Raw genomic sequence first — 22,417 nt, 5'->3', positions numbered from 1 at the left:
TGTGCAGGACCTGCAGGATGCTTCGCAGCACAGCTACTATGACAGCGGCTTAGAGGAATCGGAGACTCCCAGCAGCAAGTCATCGTCTGGTCCCCGCATCGGACCCCTGACCCTGCCTGAGGACCACTATGAGAGAACCACCCCAGACGGCAGCATTGGAGAAACCGAACATCCGGAAAACGGTACTGCAACAATCCTCTCCATTCTGGCTTGTTTGAATGAATATGCATTTATATGTAAATGACCTTATTAAGCTCCCGTGAGTGTGTGAGCTGTTGCAGGCAATGGAGATACTTAGGAGAGATTCATTTGTGTGGCTGTTTTACAGTAGAGACATTGTGGCACCTGTGACATTGACTTGCTGTGTTAGTGAATGACTGTGTGAAATCTTATTGGTTTTTAAGCAAATCTCCTTGTGTGTGTTTGTGTAAAGGTGTGTGTGTGTGTGTGTGTGTGTGTGTGTGTGTGTGTGGTATTGGGGCCAGAGTAAGCAGTGCCTCCATCCCCCTCATCAGCAGGTCCTCTGTCAGACATCCTTAATGACCCTCTCTCACAAGTGTGCTAATTAAAAAAGCTCAACTAATGGAGCATTTGCCCTCTAAATAAATCTGAACCATGACATCTGTGCAGACAACACCGTGTTTGCTTGAAGCATTTCCTTGCCTGTAGGTGGATGCAGGTTACGCAGCAGCTTAGTCTGCAGATGCCATCATTTCTTCCCAAGTAATCCATCCACAGGCTGACGGCCTCAGCAGAGCTCCATTTTTAGGGTAACTGCAGCTCTTACTTCTACTCCATTTACTGTGTCATAATAACAATTTTCCTACCTTAAACTGCCAAATATAATCCATTACCTGTTTTGTAACACGCTATGATAAGTTATTCACATGGTGCATTTCGATTCTTTCAAGTATTGCACCGCTTTCCGAAGTAAACTTCTCTTTTTTTTTTCTTTTCCTCTGATATTTTTCTGCTTACTTAGAACGTGTCACCCTTCTCATTATGTGTGTATATCATTAGCTCCTTGCATTAATGTGGCTTTATCTCAACAGCATGCAGGTCTTTGCTTTATATGCAGGAGGTATGGATTTTAAGGATAAGTCTTTCGCAGTCTAATATCAGCAAGGAGTCGACAGAGCTGCTGCTCGGCATCAACTCTAATGGTGTCACCCTGTGGTTGAAATGCACATGTATCCATCATTACTGGGTTTGTACTGCGTAGGAGTACTAAAAGGAATGCTAAAATGTGTTTTGTTTTTTTTTTAAGTTAGAAACAATGAGAGCCTCCTTAGGATGAGAGGCTGAATGTCTAATCGGCTTGCCAGAACAGCAGATGACAGTGTTCCGTTATTAGTGTGGCATCTTGCATCGTGATGCATCACCTGTTTTCTTGACGATTGCGTTAGGTCTCATTAGTTAGTTTATTCATCTCTATTGTAAATGTTTGTTTGTGTCAATTAGTGGCACCATGCTTCAAGAATGGAACCAGTGGTGGGTGTGCAGGAGAGGATAAGTCTCGCCAATAATGCCTTTCCCTCAGGCCTTGTAGGGGTCAGAGATTGCTTCACATCCCGTTAAATAGATTTAGTCATTCCATATACAGGCTTGTTGGTCACCAAGGATTCAGTAGCTGACCATTTCCATTTGCTCCATGCTCTTAGGACGGAAGATACATGTATTTTCATCTGCTTTGTTTCTGTTGTTGTGGCTGTTTACTGTGTTATTCCCATCTGCAGAATAAAGTACTTTTTTCTTTTCTTTTTTTATGTGAGGCGGGGCGCTCTTTGTTGTCAGCAGCAGGAGATCAAGATTGCAAGTGGAGATGGAACAGTTAAAGAATGAAAAAGGTGGCGTAAGATGGGGAAGATGTGCGATTGTGACAGGGAGCAGGGACTCAAAGCCTGTGACAAAGAAGCAAAGCCCACAGGATGAGCACACAGGACAGGGAGGTGCAAAGATGAACTACTAACCATGGATAGACCTAATTAATATGTGATTCCCACTTCAGGGAAATAACAGCGAGCCCACATAAAGTGAGAGATTAGACAGAAAAATCAAATGAGACAGAGGGATTCCTCCCCAGCTCCACCTGAATAGTGACATGAAGTCTTTTTTTTTTTAAGCAATAGAGTGGCAGAGTGACAGGTTGTACCGCTGCACAGCTTTATTCAATGCAGTAAAGATGACTGACAGGCAAAAAATGGGGAGGTGAGCATAATGTGTCACTCCATTTAAGTTGGATAAAACGCAATGTATGAACTCCAGACTGTCAGCGTTTGCATCACTGGGCTCCAGAAATATCGACATGGATGTGTCTTTTGTCATGCCAGTGGAAATTTGACACTAGCAAATCTACATTTTTAGAGATTTCCAGTGGCCTGAAGGAGAAAATGATGTGTTTCAGAATGCATTTTAGTTTGGCTCTTTTATTAAAATGATAGTGGATGTTTCTTGGATGTCTCAATGCTCTGAGCAACTCCTTTATCTTTGGTAAAAAATCTATGACAAATATCATTTCTGGAAGTGGTTTAATAACTGATTATATTATTAGTTATGAGTTCATTTGGATCTCGTGTGGAATTTCTGTGGCAGATGTGGTTCTGTATTTGCTCTCATTTTAAGGCAAACTTATGTAATATAACCTTGGTTTCTTGGACTGGTGGACTCAAAGTAATATTTTCTAAGTTTCACTGAAGCAGACATCAACAATTTCAGTTCTGGTGCTTGGCTTTGGAAGGGAAAGGAAGAGTAAATTCAAACTAGAGTAATAAAATTTCTGAAATATGACGAGCACGCTGCCTGATCTGCAGCAATTAATTTCCGAATTTCCTTTTTGTGTGTGTGTGTGTGTGTGTGTGTGTGTGTCTGAACAGCTGCTCCCTTCTCGCACTTTTTTCTAATTCTTATCTCCAGGCTGCACTCCATTTAAGCCCCCCCCCCCGTGTTTATTTTCACTCATATACTGTCCATTGGATGCATGTGTGTGCGCGCACCCCTGCATGAATTCATGTGTTTATTATTTGCAGTGGAGGGTGTTGCATCACAACCTAAATCTGTAAATCATTTTGATTACAGTGCTATTTTACTTTAATAGACTCTCATCATAATCAGTGAGCTCTGTAATTCCCTTTAAATTGATTGCTTCACACAGCATGAAAACTGCTTATCTTATATATCTGGTTGCTGTCAAGATGCATGATTTGTCATGTACAAAGGAAGTCAAACCAACACAATTCTGTCCCATCTGTCCATCTACTGTGTTTCTAGTGAGACTTTTATAAGAAACTGTGCATTTTAGACCTTTTAGTATCATTTAGTTGATTTTAGATGTATATCATTTATTTTTAGGAACCAAAATTCATATTGGTATAAAAAAATCTGTTATAGGTGATCAGATAGCATCAGATTTCTTTCATGCCAGAGGTGATTCGATTTAATGCCATGCAGTTTTTTTTTTAATGTCTCTATCAATTATGTGTTAAAAGAAATGCTCCGATGACACTTTATTCCTCCCTTTCATACAACATTGTCATAAGTCCAGGCCTGTGAGTGAATTTTGATCATTAGAACACATTTGGAGTCACATCATAACACAAAACATAAATAGCCGAATTTAACCTCCTGCTGCTCCAGAACTTTGTGCCGTCCAGCACCCATGATGTCCCTCTTCTCTATTTCTGGGGGCAAGTTTGACCAAAAGTCTTGTTGAAGTTCAAAAAAATACTAAATCTTCCTGGGATCAGTGTTTAGTCTCCCTGGGTGTGAAGTGGGAACTAGCACTGATACAGGTGTATTGAAGACAGGTACTAACATGCACTCACACTCGCACACATACAAAACTCCATCGACCACAGATGGAGGAATTCTGATGTGGCCGCTTGCCCAGCATGAGGTCTCTCCCTGTGTCTTCCTCTGTGTGGACTCACTGCCATATGGGCCATTGAGAACGGTGAGATAAAATGGAATACATGGCATTTGCATGATAATGAGGTTCTTTAGTAATGCTGTCTGATTTCCCCTGCCTTAGATCCTGCAGTTGATGCTTGTAGCATTATATATTTGTCCCGTTTGAACTCCCATCAGGGGTTTTTCCTCTGCTTTCAATGCCTGCCATTATCCAAATCAGACAGGATGCTTCTATTCTAGCCATTACTCTATTAGCATTATGAAGTTCTTGTGAAGGTCCACTTTGTTTGGTCAAAGTATGAGAAATTGTTTTGACAAATAGCGACTTAAAGAAAGAATTTGTATAGGCTGAGTGGCAGAATGCCAATCTAATGGGCCCAGTGTGTGTGTGGGTTTCTTTTTTTCTATGACTGCCAGCTTGGGTCACTGCTGGGATGCCATTACAGTATGTTGATGCAGGGGAGTGGGTTTCCTCAAACAGCAGGCATTGTGCCTTGTCAGTGTGACAGGCTGTTTGCACTATGGAGTGAATTTGTCGATGTAAATCTGAACCAGTGACATGACCAAAGCCAATCACTGCTGGAGCTGCCACCACCTAGAGACAGGACAGGTCATGCGACTGGCCATTTCATGGAGGCTTCTACTGGTCCATAGAAGTGGTCCCCTAAGGCAAAATGCCATGAATAATACTCCAGTAATCCTGCGCTCATCCTGGCATTATGCTTCTCTCACATTAGCTGCCGCTGTTTGCAACCACCCGATTGTTTGTGGTTTTGGTTCAAAGCAAATAGGTCACTGGAAGAGCCCAACTAGAGCAGAATTAAATCCTCTAACCTGGATAAAGCTTGACACCACGAACAGTGGTAAACTGAAGCCCTTTTACAAATTACTTCATGGGGCAATGCTGCTGAATCCACTGGCACTGATGATGTGTCAACACGTCATTGCTTTGAATGGCTCTCCATTCGCCCAATTTGAAGTAGAAACTGTGTTTTCGCTTGCATGATCACCAACAATGACACAGAGGCACTCAAGCCCATCTTCGACCACACGCATTACAGTATTTGTCAAATGACAGCAGACGGGCCAGATCTTTGAAAGGCGCTTTGTGACATGTTATCACATCTCAGACCATTAACTACAGCAAAGTATGGAATTGGCTTATTGTCTCTCAGAGTGAACTGAATTATTGTGTGGCAGAGATTGCAGCCACATGAGAAATCGAAATGGAGCTAGAGTACAAGCCCCATTATCCCAATAAATCTCCCCTTCTCATTTCATTTCATACCATCTTTTACACATGAAAGTGATTTCTCTGCAGTTTCATCACTGTGTCCAGCTAACTTTAAGGCTGTGATAACATCGCTGATAAAAGGATGTTTTTGTCTGAACTTGAAATTTATTTTGGGCTTTCTTGCAGACTTAATATCAGTTAGTGTTTTCTGTCTTTTACTTTCTTTATTGTTTTTTTTTTTTTTTTTTTTTTTTTTTTAATATTCCCAACTTTGAATTGTGTACTTTGCCATTTTCTTTATTGTTGTCTTCGGGGATTTGGCTTCTTCTTCAAAAGAATAAAAGAAAAGGAGGACAAAAGTTTTATTAGGGATATAAAAGCACAAATATGTGTCTGAATTAAAAAGAAGAAATAAACAAACAGATTTCTGAAAACTTTCTTTCCAACATCTTCTTTGCTATTGTCATTGTAGCTGAGACGTTCATAAGCTACTCATATCCTGTTCCACTGTAATGTGGATGAAAAATCAGAAAAAGGTTCAGAACTGTGGGCAGAAAGAAAAGTACATGCATATAAGCTCACATTAGGCTCCATAAATAGTGCTTTTAACACCACGCTGCCACTGAACATGTCCGGCGTTAACACTAAGCCTGTAAAATGAATGAGTGAGCTGGTATGCCTGAGCCAGTGTCCCTAAGCTTTAGATGTGCTCATGTATTAGGCTAACAAAAGTAGATGGCTTGCTGTACTTGGGCAAAAAAAAAAATTGGATAGTATCCTCTCTACTCTTTACCATGCCAGTAAGTCTTGGCAGCAGCGTGCTGAAGCAGCAGGTTTGGAGGTGGTAATGTGCGTGTAAATTTGGGCTTGAAAGTACTAGATTATAAAAGACACATGGAATAAAATTTCTTTCATCAGCCTGCTGCTGCTCAGATCTTTAGGAGATGATTCTTTTAGCTGAGTATGCACCAGGACGTCCAGGGGATCTTGGGTTGAAACCATAAGGATAATTATGGAGGCAGAAATAGAAAGTGGAGGTAGAGCTCTGTTGCTCTCTGTGGGTCTTACCCGGTCTCACCCCAGATGTGATTCGTAGAGCAGGTAGAGCACTGCGCATCTGGGAGGCTAGCTGGCTGGGGGCCAGTTCCACTTCAGCCTCACTTGGTCGGGCTGCTTGGACAGCGTCAGAGGAAGGCCCTGGGGGTCATCTCTCCATCATAGTGTGAGCCGCTGAACCTCCCTCTAACTAGTGTTCAGCCCTTCAATGATGGATGGCACTTGAGGGACTAGAATTGTACTGTATGGGTCTGACATGCATTTCCTTATTTCCAGAAAGTCTCAGAGGAATGAAGCCGCTCTGACTTTAAGGCTTTCTTGCAGATATCTCAGAATTCCCTGCAGTTTAAGGACCTCACAAACTCAGCGAAGGCTAGATCTAGTCAAAGTAAAAATGTCCTCTTAACAACAACATGGAAAGTAGAAGTATTTTTTCTTCCTCCACCCCTATTTGTGAAGGAATCAATTGTTAATTTGCAGTTTTGTGTTAACATGCTTCATAATTCCATCAATAGTCAGCATGCCTTAAGCTTAATAAAAAAAATGATTTGAATTAGTATTGCTTTTTCTTCGCAGCCAAACACGTTACAGTGTTATGCATTTCGGTGACATAACTGGCATTTTACTGGCCTGTTGCAAGGAAAGAAAAAACTATTTTTTTTCCTTGCAGTGATTATTTCACCAATTCTAGAAATTCCTGGCATCCTTTAAAACATTAAAGTTTTTATTCTGAAATAACTCTGAAAAAAGTCATTTTTTCCTTTAATTCTGAAGTTAAATGACTCTTTGTGTTTATTTATTTCCCACCCATGTTGCCTTTGGGTGCCCCTCTTTCAGATGGTCATGCCATGTGCGAGGCCTCGACACTTGTCACTTATCCTGATGAGCTGTCGACCGAAACGTTGTCTAGCCCGGAGAAGGGTTAGCCATCAAACATATTGCCACCACAGGCACTGGGAAACAAAAGAAAAAAAACAGATGGCGAGAGAAGACAATTGAATTAAAAAGAAAATGAAAGGAGAAAAAAAACCCAAAAGAATAAACAAACAACAGAAGTCTTTAATCCTGCTGTGCATTTGCTTCCTTCTCTGTTGCTGTTATTTGCTTTGCTTTGGTCTCCTCCGCTGATTGCCACTGTTCAGCTTGCAACAAACCATGTAGGCATGGCAGAGCAAAATATGGAGAAAGAGCAGCAGTGTTAAAACACAACATTTCAATCACAAGTCTCTGTGATTTTGCCAAACGAGGAGCAAAATGTCTAAACTGACCCAGACAACTTTTGTTTGCGTGACCCAATTTGCGCATAAGTACATCAAATTTTAATTTTACCACCTCATAATGTAGTTTTCACTCTGTCAGCGTATGACATTTATAATTAAACATTTATATTTCTGTCTTAACGCTCCCATAATATGCAGGAATGTATTCAAGTGTAGTTGTGTGGTCTTCACTGGTCACTGGTGCTCCTCTTTGTTTCTCTCCAGTTACTTCTTTCATATGAGACCAAATATTAAGTTAATAGTGCAAATGTAGTCAATGATTTGGATTCTCCATCGGAGAATTTATGCAAAGTCCAAGAGCATGAATATTAACCATTCTCTACCAAATGCTGAGAACAAAATGCTGAAGATCGGTGAGGAAAATGAGGGAGTGGGAAGAATCATGCTGGCCTCAAAAGCCCCCTTGATGACCCCCTGCTGCCTTTTGTAATTTGTGCTTCTCTTTAAATTCATATTTTTAAAAGCTAAAATTTACAGTTTCCCTTTAAAATTATACATTCAAGGATATTCTTGATCCCCTGTGCTATTTCCCCCCCTTTCCCTAATCAAAGCCTTGACAGAAAAGCTATTGCCTGGCAGAGGGCACAGTGAGCGCATCAGCATAGATAGATTGCTGCTCTTCTTTTCCTGTTGCCTCTCAGCTACCAAAAAAAAAAAAAGGCAATTTTCATATTCCATCATGTTGTAAATCTGAATTGTCCTGCTCCAAACACATGGCTGTATTGTTCAGAGCATTGTGGGAACGGAGCTTTCCATCTGACCGCGTTAGTGTGCTGACTTTCCCAGAGAATTGTCAGTCATGCAGCAACTCTCTATCTGCAGTAAATGGTCAAATAAAGCTTTGCCTCTCCAGGGTGGTTATTTAGCTGCTCCATGGGCTGCTTACATGACTCTAAAGATGGGATTTTGTGAGATTATGTTGATATTTGTCCATATCAGGCATGGAAATTATCTACCTCCTGTGACAGTATTATCTCAATGTGTACTGTGTGTATTAATTTAACCAGTTATCTCTTTGTATCAGTTGTGCTGATGCATGCATTTCAGCTATAATACATCCAGACTGCACCGTAGTGTGATATATATCTGAGTATGACCACTTGGGTTATGGTTGAAGGATGTGATATATGACCAAATGATAAAAGCTGTCATGGAAACACCACGGCCACAGGCGAGATTGTGAAGCCCAGAAGAGTTGGAAAATATGCTGCTTCATAGCAGACCATCTCTTTGAAACTGCATCCACCACTCCTACAGTTTGCTCTGTTCAGAATCCTTAGAAGGTTTAGGGGTAATTAGAAGCTAATGTTAGCGCTCCCAATGTTGCACATAACAGGCTGTGGAGATCAAAGGCAGAATTAGCAACGAGATAACGGCTCGATCGAAAGGGGAGGAAGAACAACAAATGGATCATGGAAGACATCCATTTAACATGTCAATAAGATCAGTCAATGGAAGATAGCGAGCATGAAAGGCATGCATAGGAATATGCTCCTGGGGAAAATTCTGGGAAGAAAATTATTTACTCTTTGATAAGACGAGATGGAGATCACGGAAAAGGAAGATGTTTATATATATATATATTTTTTTTTTTTTTAATTTTTTTAAAACAAAGAAAATCAAATTGCCAATGTCATTCCTTGGTTTGATAGAACTTTTAAATTCCCTTTCAGCACACTGGGTATGCAACATGATAAAAGAATATAACTGCAAATGCCTCAAGGAAAATTCACTTCAAGGAAATAAACAACTTAAATACAACAAACATTAAGAGAATGGAGACGAATCCTCAGGTTTTTTCTTTCAGCTTTTGCTAAACGAAACAGCTCCTTCCTTGAATAGAAGGGCATTGAGAACTCTTACTGATAAAGGGCTGCAGAAAGGGCCTAAAGCTGTCAAGGACCAAAACTGCCACAATTAACAGTAACTAAAGCAGCACTCTGAGAGCACAGACCTTCACCAAGCAGCTCATTTCCATCCGTATTGTGATTTCTACCCCATGTCATAGTCCTGCATTTTTTTTATAAGGATACACTATTAGGTTCCTAGATTCACTGATAATGAATCCACGTTTTCTTGACCACATTTTGGTGTTTGTTGCATGTTTATGTCTTAATTTGTTTTTATTATAGTATCCAGAATCTTGCCCTGATCTTGTAGAACTTGTTTGGAACGTCTTCTGTATTTGTTGACCAAGTCCCCTGACCATTTTCTTCCTTATCTTTCCAGTCCACTACAACATCTGCTGCTGGAGGAAGACATGCTCTTTTCAGAGTGTAGAGTATATCCTAGCCTTCTTTAATTCTGTCACTATACTAATTTTCCCAAACATACAGACAAATTCTTTAAACCATTTGTTGCTTATTTTATGACTAATCAATACAGCTGGGGTGGCTGTAGCTCAGGAGAAAGAGCAGTCATCCTTCAACTGGAAAGTTGGGAGGTCGATTCCAGGCTTCCCCTGACTAAAATGCTGAAGTGTCCTGGGGCAAGACACTGAACCCCAAGCTGCCCTCTGATGTGCCTATCAGAGTGTGTTGTATGAGTGTGTGTGTGAATGGGTGAATGTGACAAGTAGTGTAAAGCGCTTTGAGCGGTTTGCATGACTGCAAAAGTGCTATATTAGTATAAGTCCATTTACCATTTACAGCTCCTATTGTCAAGTTCCAGCAGTCATGACATGGCCAGCTGACCACATTACTTTTCCATTGTCTTTCAGTTCTACCCTAGAAAGTTTGGTGCATCATCTCCTCAGTTTTGTCCAGTTTGTTTTGGCTTACATCACTAAGCAGCATTATCGATTCATCCATGACCTCAACCTGCTTTTTCCAGATTGATTAAGGGCACATTCACATCAGCCTTTTTGATTCGAATCCTAGTCCATTTGCTCGGAAAGTCTCCTGCGTTTCAGGAGCTGTGAATACGCCAAACGAATTCTGATTCAGACCAAAGAAGCGGACCCGGTCTCCCTACAAAAGCAAGTCTCAGTCCATTTCAAGAGGACTACAAAGTAAAAAAAAAAAAATCCCTTTCTACACTTGATGTAAGAGTCCTCTGCCTCGTCTGTTGTTCATACCAGTCATTGTTGCAGTATATTTCTGCAGTATAATTGCATAAGGCAAATTAAAAAACCCGAAACAGTGATAGTTTTCTGCTCCATATTTAGCTCTCAAGAGGAGGGCTTTTCTTCTTCATGCGGGTCTTGTCCTCTCTTTTGCTAATTACTGCACTGCCACCTTTGGTGGGAACGGGGATATATTATTGGGAAGTTTTGGCCAGTTTGACCTTGAATGGAGTGCAGTGTGACCACAATGTCAGTCTGCATGGATAAACCCCCTACAACTGAGCCGAGTCCCTGATCGGACCGAGTCTAGCCTGATGTGAATGCAACCCCAGTGAATAAAAATGACTTGTTTTTCAGCCCCATGTCACGATGCTGAAGTTGGCTTCTGATTCTAAGCTTCTGAGATGCATAAAGTACAACTCCACTGCTTTGTTGGAAGACTTTGTTTACACTAGCTCCTGCTAAAAATCTACAACTCTATTACAATAAGTATTGATGGAAAGACTTTCAGATAAACCTCATTCATCCTTTTTATATGGAAGAGGAAGTAATGTTGTTAAATGAAATGACGTGTCACCAAAACATGAGACATTTCACATCCAATTATAGCACTGCCTTTCATCATTGTTTTACATGAACTGCACCATAAAAATCAGCTACAAACATGCACATGAGATTAAGTTAATTAAGTATTTCAGCTAGGAAATTTTAACAGTTTTTCACCATGCTTATTGTAGATAAAATGTAATGCTACTTTCTTCCTTAACTCTGGGACCCCTAGTGTGACATTTGTGACAAACCACTTCCTTTTTTTATTTTATTTTTATTTATTTATTTTTGGCTTAATTTATTTTAGCTTATCAATTTGCTATTATTTATATTTCTCAATAAATTGGTAGTAACTTATTTGATGTTTAATTTCAATTAATTGTATGGCTGATTTTTCCTTTTTCATGTTTTCATGTGTTTTTTCTTTTCAACATATATACTTCGCTTTTATAGAATTGTATAAAATGCCGACTTCAAGGTGTTACCCATTGCAAAAATGATCACAAACCTGGTGGGGAAAAACAAAGCCATATAGCATCCAGTTACAATCCTACACACCAGGGATTCAGTCTACATTTCCTTGAGCTTTTCTAATTAAATTACTCAGACAATTGAATGGGAAATACAAGGTTTCCTATTTCAGGAGTGCGAGAAACACAGACAGGAAGAAGCACAATGGGCTTAAATTATACAGGCAAGTGTAAATATATGATAAGACTGTGAAAACCGCCTAAAGAATTAAGAAAAAAAAAAACCCTATGCAACTAAAGTTGCCTTTTTTTACAACGCTCTGCCTGTAAGATCTCTCACATTGTTGTGGTGTTACATGGTGCTGCCACATAATGAGAAGAAAAACAAGTGGGGATTGATTCCCTTCATTCTAAGTTACATTTAAAACACATATGAAACACTAGCTGTTCTAATACTTTGTTTTAGTACTAATCAGACCCCCCCCCCCCCCCCCTTTTTTTTTTTTTTTTTGTATTAAACCCTTCATCAAGTGTGGAGCAGCCTACAGTAAAGATTTAAATGAACAGCATTAATAAAATACCTGCATTAGCCCGAAGAGCAAATGCAAATTTCTCCATTTAGAGTGAAGCATTGATGGCTAACCAATGCTATTCATTCTCAAAATGCATATCTAACTCTGTCTCTGTAGTCCTCTGATAAAGAACAAGGCTGTTTAGCTGTTCTACAGAAAGCTTTACATAAAGAGCGAAAGGCAAATTTCTTCACTTTTATGTCATGTGTATACCAAATCCTATGTTACAAATGGTGTAATGTCTTTAAGCAAATAAGAAGGTTATTTATAGTCCATTTCCTTGGCCACAAAAACATAAACCTGTATTGCTTGGACTGCATATGAGAAAGAAAGTCTAACAGGGAAACTTGAAATAATTTTCTTTTCTTTTTTTTTTTCTTTTTTTTGCATGTGCATTGAATCAGTATTGTATTGTGGTGGTTGAGAATGAAATTTCCAGTCAGTAACTGGCCTACAAGTCAAACATATAACAGTGGACAGGGGCATGAAGCTTCTCACAAACATCAATCAATTACATTGCTCAAAAAAGGAACTATATCATCATTTAGAACTCTTCACTCTCAGTCCTTTACCAATGTTTTTGAAGCGCTTTTATCTGAAGAAGCCTTGTGGATGTGTCACAGTTTGACAAAGCCTGAGTGTTGGTTGACATATCACACTGCATATCAGCTTCTCAATTGGAGGAGCTGGTGCATAGCGTGATCTGTCAGCAGGTGCTAAGGCTTTGTCAAATGCAGTGATACAAAAGGCAGTCTTCAAATAAAAGAACTCTAATACAAAATGGTGGATGGCGAGAGATCTGACAGGAGGTGCACCAGCACCCACTGAAGCAGCTACAGCATCTTTTTCCTGATGTGCCTCTGGCCGACATGTCCACTCATCAACCTTTGTCAGCAAGAGGCTCGCCTGCTCAGGAAGCCAAGAATTTAGATCTCACCGAGTCTCTGATGGAGACTTTGACACTTGTGCTTCGAACCAATTCTTTTTCCTGCCATCGCCTTCCGCGTACGGCTCGACTGAGAATTGATTAACCCGTGTCCAGCAAAACATTTAACCTTTTACACTTTGAGAAGCGCAAATTCCCTTTTATGGTTTACAGAGTCTTGACTTAAAGTCTTGCTTTGGTGAGGCTTTAACACAAAGCAGTCTTTAGAATGAATACAAATCAATTATCTATTGAGCAACACAAGAGCATAGCAATGGCTGATTGCTTTTTATCTCGCACATCATTTTCTGTCTCGATAAGGGGAACAAATTCGTCTACGTGTTACGATGTTGCTGATGAGATATTAAAGTGCATTTCAACAGCTACAAACGCCCCCCCCCCCTCCAATGTTCTTTTGTTTTCTGTTACAATAAACAAGGGAAAATGTGCATGTCAACACTATGTTTGTGCACATGTAGCAAGTTTCTTTCTCTAAAAAAAAAAAGTGTCCTTCTGCAAGGGTGGGGGGAATAAATAATGTTTTTGGTTGCTTCTGCATGCTGCTTACTTGAATAACAAGACTTGACATGTCACAGCTAAATAAATACAAAACCCTTGTTGTTTTTCCTCACAGAGGATGACATCCACAGAATGCTTTCACACCCAGTTATTATACTGATAGCCACCATACACACACACACACACACACACACTACTTGTCTGCTCTGATAGGAAGATTTCTTTTGTCTCATGTTCCTTGGAACTTCCCTTGTCATTGATTACATAAACTCTTCACAGGAGCCACAAATACACAATTTACATTTACCTCCCTCTCTCCCAAACATTAGTGACCATTCCCCCTGTTATCCCTCCATGAGCTGTGGCTCTCTCACATTCGTCCGCCATCGATCATAGCGGAGTGGCGTGCACGCTAGAAAGCAGCCAGTGGGGAGAGGCAGCATTTGCAATCAAACAGAGAGGAGCAGTGTGAAATCTCAGGAAGAGGCAGCTTCCCCCATGCCCGTGGGCAGGGGATCAGACGATGAGGAAGCCTGCCTCAGACACTCAACACCTCCCACTGGCACCCTGATGCAAGCAGCATGCAAACCCACCCCTCACATGTATCTGTCAGCCAGCGGGTTAAGCTCTGCGTGTACCCCCACTCTGTAACAGCACTGTGGAGTGCAGGTTTTGCTACTGCAGTTAAGGTGCTTTCCGAAGCTTTTTTCCTAAGGTCCACTGCGAGCTGCTGCCGCCGTGCCCAAGGTGGGAGAAGGTAGAAATTTCCAGGTTTCTTTTTTAGTTCTATCGCTTTAAGCGAGCAGACGGGACTTTCTCTAATAACGGGACAAAAGGTGCAGGTGCAGTCCATTTTTTTTTGAGTGTGCAGGAGAAGAATTCTGCTGGGCAAGAGAGGAAGAAATGTCACTGAGTCACTGCTCTTCAAAACCAAATGAGAAGCTCTCAAAGTCCAGTCAGCCTATTTCAGCCACTGGCGTAATAGTCCTGTGGTTAGTGCATCTGTTTTTCCATTGCCCACCTCAGCTATCCATCCATGACATAAAAGACTATAAACTCTAAAGGGCTTGTTCCAGAGTGTGAGCAGATTTATTTCAGATATAGGTACAGCAGGTATAGAAGGGTAGAGTGTATGTGAAAATAACAATTTTCCCACAGTGCTGTTGACTGGTCTTTCAGGCCAAGTTGGATTTGCTTCATCAAGTCCACTTCATATTCAAACAATGATCAACCGATTGGTTGTGGGAGTATGTTTTCATTTGCAGAGTGGACAGGAGTTTGCCACACCGTAAGTGGTCTGCACCACGGCTACAGATGGCTAATGGCCACAGCAAAAGGCAGACACACAAGTATAATGATCAGTATTGATCTTTTGTTGTGGAAATGGATTTGAACGTGGCAGAAAGGTCAGCCCAAGCAAATGTAAAAACTTGTGCTTTCACAAAAGATACATCCTATCATGACATGCAGTCATGACAACAGAATAACAGATGCATTATTGCATGCTGGAAGTTTCTGTTTTAGAGCTGACCTGTGAAGAGAAATACCTGGATGGAAGAATGAGCAACACAGCAGGTTACAGTTAGAGATAGATTTTTTTTTTTTAAAAAAAGGAAAAAAAAAAAAAAAAAGAAACGTGAAATGGTCCATTAACTTGAGGTTTTTTCTTAAAGCAGCATTTTAAAGAACATCAAATTAAATGTGGATGGAAAACAAGTCGACAAGGTAATGACCTACTAAAATTGCAGGCAGGAGAGCGTGTATGTTCCCTCTAGATGACGTGGGATATGCGATTTGGCACCGATGGAGGAAAATGACATGGGTTTGGCATGCTAAACATGTATTTAGCTGTCACTGCTGATTTTATGGCCCCTGATGATGACGAACAAGGTTAAGAATGAGCAATTTGGATTCTTGTCACTGATGCATGTTGTCATTTTTTTTTTTTTTTTTTTTTTTTTACACCATGTTTACTTTTAGTTGCCATTCCTTTAGATAAGTCCTAGTTATCTTCTTTACCACAAAGTCAACCTGAAGTCAATTACCGGTCTGACATTTAGTCAAGACATGGCAATCACTCAACCTTAAATTTGGTTCTTTTGGAGAACTGAAGAGTTAAAAGAGAAATTTGTGCTTTTCAGTCGCTGAATATGAGTGAGGCACGCTTCTATTCATGCATACCGGATCGCATGTTCACATTAAATGGCAATTTCTAATTTATAAAGACAGAAACATGCTGAAATGTGGCATGTTAAATGTTTCAGAAAACCTCCATTAAATCTACTTTTTTTTTTTTGTTGTTGTTTCCTGTACTCTGATTTGTTCTGTAGATGTGAAGCTGTGCCGATTATAACAGGAGGCCTCTTGGTGAGGCGTAAACCTCCTGAAAGCTGTGGAGAGGTTTTAATCAAGTGTGAAATCCTTTTGGGGTAGATGCCTACATGGCTGTGCTTGTGCTTAGAAGCGTACTCCTCAAACCTCTCTCTGACTCTCCGTGAGCGTCTATTGCAGCAAGAGTCCATTCTGCTGCTGTGATGCACACAGACGACTCTGTTAGCAGTGCTGAAAATGAAGCTCTGCTCGTCATCCATGAGATGGTACGCGTGCACACACACAGACACACATTCATCTCTTCCCCCTGTTGCCCGTACTTTCTCGTAGCTCCGTTTTGTGTTTTCTTGTTCTAAATCGGGCATCAAAGTATTGTCGGATCGTTCCAAAAGAGTCCTTGCCAAATGACAATGACCTCGTAAAAATAAAAGGAATAATTTACTTAAGCATAATGATATAATTAAGCCTGAATGAGCCTTAACGTTGTTCAGTTGTGAAATAAATGCATTAAAAAGCCTAAACATCTAGCTATTTAGGATTACAGGAACAATGAGATTAGCTGCAACAATAGCTCGAGCTATGCATTGTTTGTCCAATTTTTATTACCGCAATAAACAATAGGACAATTGTATTTGGATTACCCATGAAAAAAAAAAAAGGTAACCAGTGAGGACAATGACATAAAAAGGAAGAAAAAGAGAAAAATCTCCATTCTTTTTAACAGTAAAGCAGCTGAAAGTCTTAATGCATATGCTGTCTCACTTTGTCTCTTGATTGACTGAAGCCTTCGTGAACCAAATGCAGTTTTTCCACCCTCAAAGGTCTGACATTTTGTGGGCTAATTATCTTGCCACTGGTCATGAGCACAATACTGATGGTATGTCTCATAGGCTTACTGTCAAGCTGGCATTTTTTTCTATTAACTGTGAACTGTTACAACTGCCTTTTGATACGTCATCTCTTGTGGTAGCATCATTCACATGCAGCAACATCTTCCCATTTGTTGTGTGTGTGTGTGTGTGAGTGCAATACTGAGCTCTCAGCTCTCTTTCTGAATACATTTCCTCTCATTCACGCACCATCCTGCAAGACAGAGAATCCGTGATGGACGCGTTCTCTCATGGTGTGGACAGCCTTGTGGCATTACAGTAATACATTCAGCACAGCAATCAGAACGTCACATGTCAGTGACATCACGGAGAAGCAGATCTCAGTCGTATGTTCCTCCTCTCAGACATCGAACTAGCTGTCCCTGCATGGGTCTGAAGGGATAACAAGATGAATTGAGTGGTATTTCCGTTTAATCTGGGCTGTACGTTCAGCTTGTCAACAGGTGTTCTGCTTAGCCAGTCTGCTGGCTGCCAACTGCACATTTCTGGTGAACAAACACGCTGCTTCTCAAATGCTTTTAGAGGCCTGATGTTCTTGAGCGATAGCTTAAGCGAAGTTATTTCGGAGCTTTCTCGGCTTGTTCGTTAAAACGAGGTCACTAGGTCATAGACCCATTTATTTAATTAGGAGCACTTGAATAAAAAATGGATAATAATCAAGGGCAGGGAACTCATTTCAGCACTGTCAGTCAATAACTCATTCAGCAATGGGTTTTTTCCCCAGGGGTTCCAACTAGTCCTTCTATATCCAAACCCTGCATGTCTCGACACTGTGTGGCTGTTGTGTTCTAAGTCTTTTTTTTTTTCTTTTTTTTTAATATCTTTAATACACATTTAGTGAATCATCGACAACATGTAAATTACATGCAATGGAAATCTATTGCTCCGGGAAGTTTTAACAATAAGATGATTTATTACAAATATGTCAGACAAACTGCTGTCAGATACTTCTAAATGACACAGGCACAGCAGGCTGTCTCTTGCATCTACCACACCAGCTTGTGGACTAGACACACACACTAGCACTCATTACACAGTGCATAGCGACAGCTACATAGCAACTGCTGCTGACTGCTTAGCAACAGCTGCAAAGACCTCGAGGAGGGGGGGGGGAGGGGGGGGGGGGGGGGGGGGGGGTGTTTCATGGGTTGTTTCAGATGACACAATTTCTGCTTTAAAATGCCATTTGTTTGTATCAACTTTTTTTTTTTTTTTTTTTCCTGTTTAAGTGTTTACCACTATGAGGCTCTCCGTAATGGTGTTGTTTCCTCTCACCTTCCCACAGATATCCGCTCCCTCCCCGATGTGGCGATGACCGGAAACTGTACAACTGAGTGCAGCGAGTTGGGCCACTCAGATGCCTGCTGGATGCCTGGGCATCCCTCCCCCGTACGCAAGACCAGGAACCCACCCAAACTCTCCACCTTCGTGCCTTACCAGGAGAGAGGGAGCCTGGGACGCTTGGCAAACGGGAGCGCCAGGCTGGGTGGAGAGGAGCACCGGTCGCGCCTTCCACCTTCTCGCAGTGCCTATTCCAACAGTGGTCATGATGCCAATCAGGACTGCCCCTTAGAGGAAATGCCCCTGAGCGTAGCCTCCGAGTTCCCCCCCACATCCCCTTCTGCCCACACTCCAAAACGAGAAATTTACCTGTGAGGAACAAATTCATCTGATCGGTCCGCAGATGAAGTAAAGATACAAGCACTTCAGAGGGAGGAACAGGCTGTCCGTGAGCTAAAGCCAACAGCTGTTTTTCTAGGTAACAATAGGCTATGACTCATTCAATCACTGGCATGAACACTTGTTTTCATCATTTCCGACCTAAATTATTAATTCATCAGCATATTTATGAATGATCTCACAAAGTTAGTTGATGCACTCACTCATTTATTTATTCAAATCCTCGACGGATCCAATTCAGAAAGATAAAAAGGAAATGCAAATGGAAACAGCTACTTTAGTAGTAACTAATTCTTGTTGTAGTTAGGCAAGTCCCATTCTGTGAAGTGATCTCTTGAATTTGACAGTTGTGAACAGTGCTCTTGTGCCATTGCTAGATATAATTTAATAGACAGCCGGTCCGGCCATATCAGAAAGCATAACGCTTTTGACCAGGAATCAAACGAAACGGTCACTCTTAATGTACAGAGCTGTAAATACATTTGAATGGTGTGTTCTACATATATTTTTGTCTGGCATAAGCTGAAAAAAATGCCTCTGAATTTTAGCATATTTAAGCTTTTATTTACTGCTGCTGTTTAAACTTGATTGAGACCATCTCCCGGAGTGGAGCTCGATAATATGGAAGGCATTTATCTGCTCCACACTACCACACACACACATATACACCTTTGACCCCTAATCATAGTAGAATGGCCTTTACCTCCGCTCCCTGTAGAGCTCAGCCACTGGCAGAGAGAGCTGTGTGGCAGCATTTAAACTGACATTATGTTCCACTGAATCGCAGCACTGTGACCTGTCATTCATCATGAAAACGGTTGACTTGGCCACACAACCTTAGGGTCACGATGACCAGATGGAGAGTACTCGCCAGACACATTCTGATTGGCTTCTCACTTCAAATGAGATTATACAAACATACCAATGTAGAAAGTCCCTCTCCGTTGTGACAATCAGATGGGCTCCTTAACTTGCAGTCCATTCCTACACAGCTTGTAGTCCTTTCCTCTCACTACCCAGAAGAACTGATGTAGACCTAATGAATGCCCGAGGAACTGTTTAAATGAAAGGCCACTTGAGTGTTAAGGGCCGCTGAAGAGACGGAGTACTTATGGAACTTAATATCACGCTGATATAAAACTAGATTGCTGCTCTCCATTTAGAGTGATATTTTTTTTTAAGTGTTTTGGTGGTAAATTCAATACACAAGACACCGCGGTGAATTAACAATATGGACCTAAGAAGATAGATTACAAGAATATCTTAAATGAATATTTGATTTCCTGTCAGTAACCAATGCCTGCAAACGCCAGTGTAGAGCTTGAACAGAGAGCTTGAGAGTACGATTCAGGCTTGGTTTTCGGCAGCTCTTGTTAATTAAGTAAAATTGTCTTTGTATTGAGGACAACATGCTTAATAAGTTATTAAGCATCTTTCCTCCTCTGGCTACTGAACAGAGAGTAAAAATAGGGCATGCCCTGGGGATTCATTTATCTTTACAAAGATTTTCCCCGAGTAAATCTGAAGGATATGTATGAAGGACACTTTGTATTAGTCAGTAATTGGATGTTAATGATGACTCCACTAGCCTGCATTGCAGCATTGTAGCGCTAGTAGGTGTCTTTGATTTAAACATCGATTTGATTAGATTTGTAGATACCTTTTACCTCGGCAGACTATTTCCATAGTGAGATTGTGTATGTGAGTGAGGGTGAAAGAGCGTAGAATGGACATTTCCTAATTAAGGTGAGTAATGAGTCCTGAGCTGGGGCATGTGTGAGCATACCCTCAGGACAGGGTACCCATCAGATAATGCAAATCCACCCACTGAGCTACAATCAGTTAAAAGGGGTATTTTTATCAGCATTTACCACATCATGCTGCCATTTAAAGCTACGTTTAAAATAATTAAACTGAAAACATATTGAAATTACTGGACATGGCCATGACTAAATAAGCTCGGCGAATATCCTGCCTTGAGGGGCACAAAAGCACATAATGCCATTTTCAAAGCCATTTAGCGACTGGAATAAAATTCAAACAACAAGCCATGATACACTGTGATTAAGTCCCAACCACCACGCCACCCCACACACACACACACACACACACAGCACCCAGAGCTTTGGAGAGCCGCTTCACCAACCGAGAGAGGCGGGTAAGATCACTGACCTGGAAGTAATGACAAAGTGAGAAGGATTGCAATGAGTGATAAAACTAGTGTCACATAGCCTCAATCACAACTTTATCTATTTGAATGCTTTGACTTGATTCAGATTCACAACCGCTTCGCTTCCACATTTTCAACTCCGGGGTTTAAATCTTAACCCAATTCCTGCCTACGTACCACTTAAGTAAATCCAGAGTGCGTCCTCTGATTTGTGTCTGATCGCAAATGCGTTAAATAAGCAGGGTGATTCTTAGCAGATAAGTCATAATTGTGGTTTTTTTTAGATGTAAAAAAAGAGTGACAGGAGGTTGATCTAATCAGTCAGCAAAACAAAAAAAAAAAAACAAGCCTGGACTTAGCCCACCCTCTAGTCTCTCGAACTCTACTGCTCCGGCCAATAATGACCTCCTGCTGCTCACTTCTGGAAGAATATATCACCGTGTTTGCCCTTTCTTTTGAACTCATGCTGAATGAACTGTGTTTACTTCTCTCCCAAACACAGAACTGTTCTTCTTGATCAAAGTAAGAGGACGTCACAGAGCACCTAAATACACTCTGAAGTGTGATGAATAATGTTTAATTTGTACTTAACATTGATTTAATGTTGAACTCACTTGAGTATATTTTGCCTCTGTAGTGTGTATTGTATGGTGATCATTTCTGTGGACAGATGGACAAGTAACCGTAATGAAATTTGGCAAGGGATTCTTCTTTTTTTTTTTCCTCACTGATCAAAGACTCTCAGCAAACTGGTTGTGTGAAAAAAATAGAGAAGTCTGTTGGTGGTGTAGTGTACATAGATCTTCACAACTCCCCCCCCCCCCCCCCCCCCCCCCCCCCCCCCCCCCCCCCCTGTCTGCTGTTGAGCAGGCGGTGATTTTAGCATGAATTCCAAAGATGATTGGTAGAAACTGTTTACTCGTTTTTACTTTACTTTCTGAAATGTCAGTGCTGGTTCATATTCAAAAACGCCCGCTCCCAAATGAACTGGAATTGATCTGAATATTTCAAATTTTTTTCCACAGTTCATCTTAGAACAAAGACAATTGCCTTGAAAATATGTCTTTGCAAGAGAGAATCTAGTTGTTATCCTAATCGTTGGTATATTTATATAGGATAAAATGCTTGTGATGCCATGTTTTTGTACAGTTTTATGTACATACAAGTGAAGCTTTCTAAAAGTTCTGAGAAAAGCCGATGGCATATAAAAATTGTAACATGTTTTTCTTGAGATGTGCACATCTTGCCTTGGTTGGATTGACCTTTGCTGAGTCAGTGTGAATGTGGCCGTTCTATGCCTGCACTGTAGTCATTCACCGGCTCTCACCTCCTGAGGACTTTATCAGTTTTTTGTTTGTTGTGAACAGTGGGTTGTCTTATCTTACCAGTTTGTTAAAAAAAATCCTGTGTTCTGCTTCGTTCTGTTTCCGCATGTTGACAAATTCTCTTGTAATACTGTAAGTCCTCATGAACTTTGTAATAAAATCACTTCAGGGAAAAAAAAAAAAAAAAAAAAGAAAAGCTTTCAGTGTTTTCTTTCATTTTCGATTATTATTCATTACTTTTTACTGGTTAGTTGTTACATTCTTTTTAAGAGGTTTAGCAGCCTTGGAGCTACATTTTGTAAAATGTGTCTCGCTCAAGTGCTAATTAAAACGAACTAGTATTCTTGTCATGCAGGCACCAGCGCCTCATTTCCGAGTCAGGAAGCCTCCAGAATGTTGGGAAAGAAGCGTTCAGCGCTTGAAATAGGAGAGTCCCAGGACCTGTG

At 40.8% G+C, this 22,417-nt stretch overlaps 1 protein-coding gene across 1 annotated transcript in view; it reads left to right on the top strand.

Moving 5' to 3' along the window:
* The window catches only part of pcdh1a (protocadherin 1a), a gene marked incomplete at its 3' end in the record, with an annotated part of 73,213 nt that extends 54,761 nt beyond the window's left edge, over positions 1-18,452 (top strand). The window contains exons 3-4 of the mRNA XM_079247758.1: positions 1-182; positions 18,082-18,452. The exon at positions 1-182 is cut by the window's left edge and continues 38 nt beyond it. Of these exons, the coding sequence (XP_079103884.1) occupies positions 1-182; positions 18,082-18,452 (553 nt within the window). The remainder of the gene's footprint in view (positions 183-18,081) is intronic.
* Positions 18,453-22,417: the final 3,965 nt, after the last annotated feature.

Source organism: Telmatherina bonti, assembly GCF_933228915.1.
Source record: "Telmatherina bonti genome assembly, chromosome: 10".
Classification (NCBI taxonomy): Eukaryota; Metazoa; Chordata; class Actinopteri; order Atheriniformes; family Telmatherinidae; genus Telmatherina; species Telmatherina bonti.
This window is presented reverse-complemented; position numbering and strand designations above follow the sequence as displayed.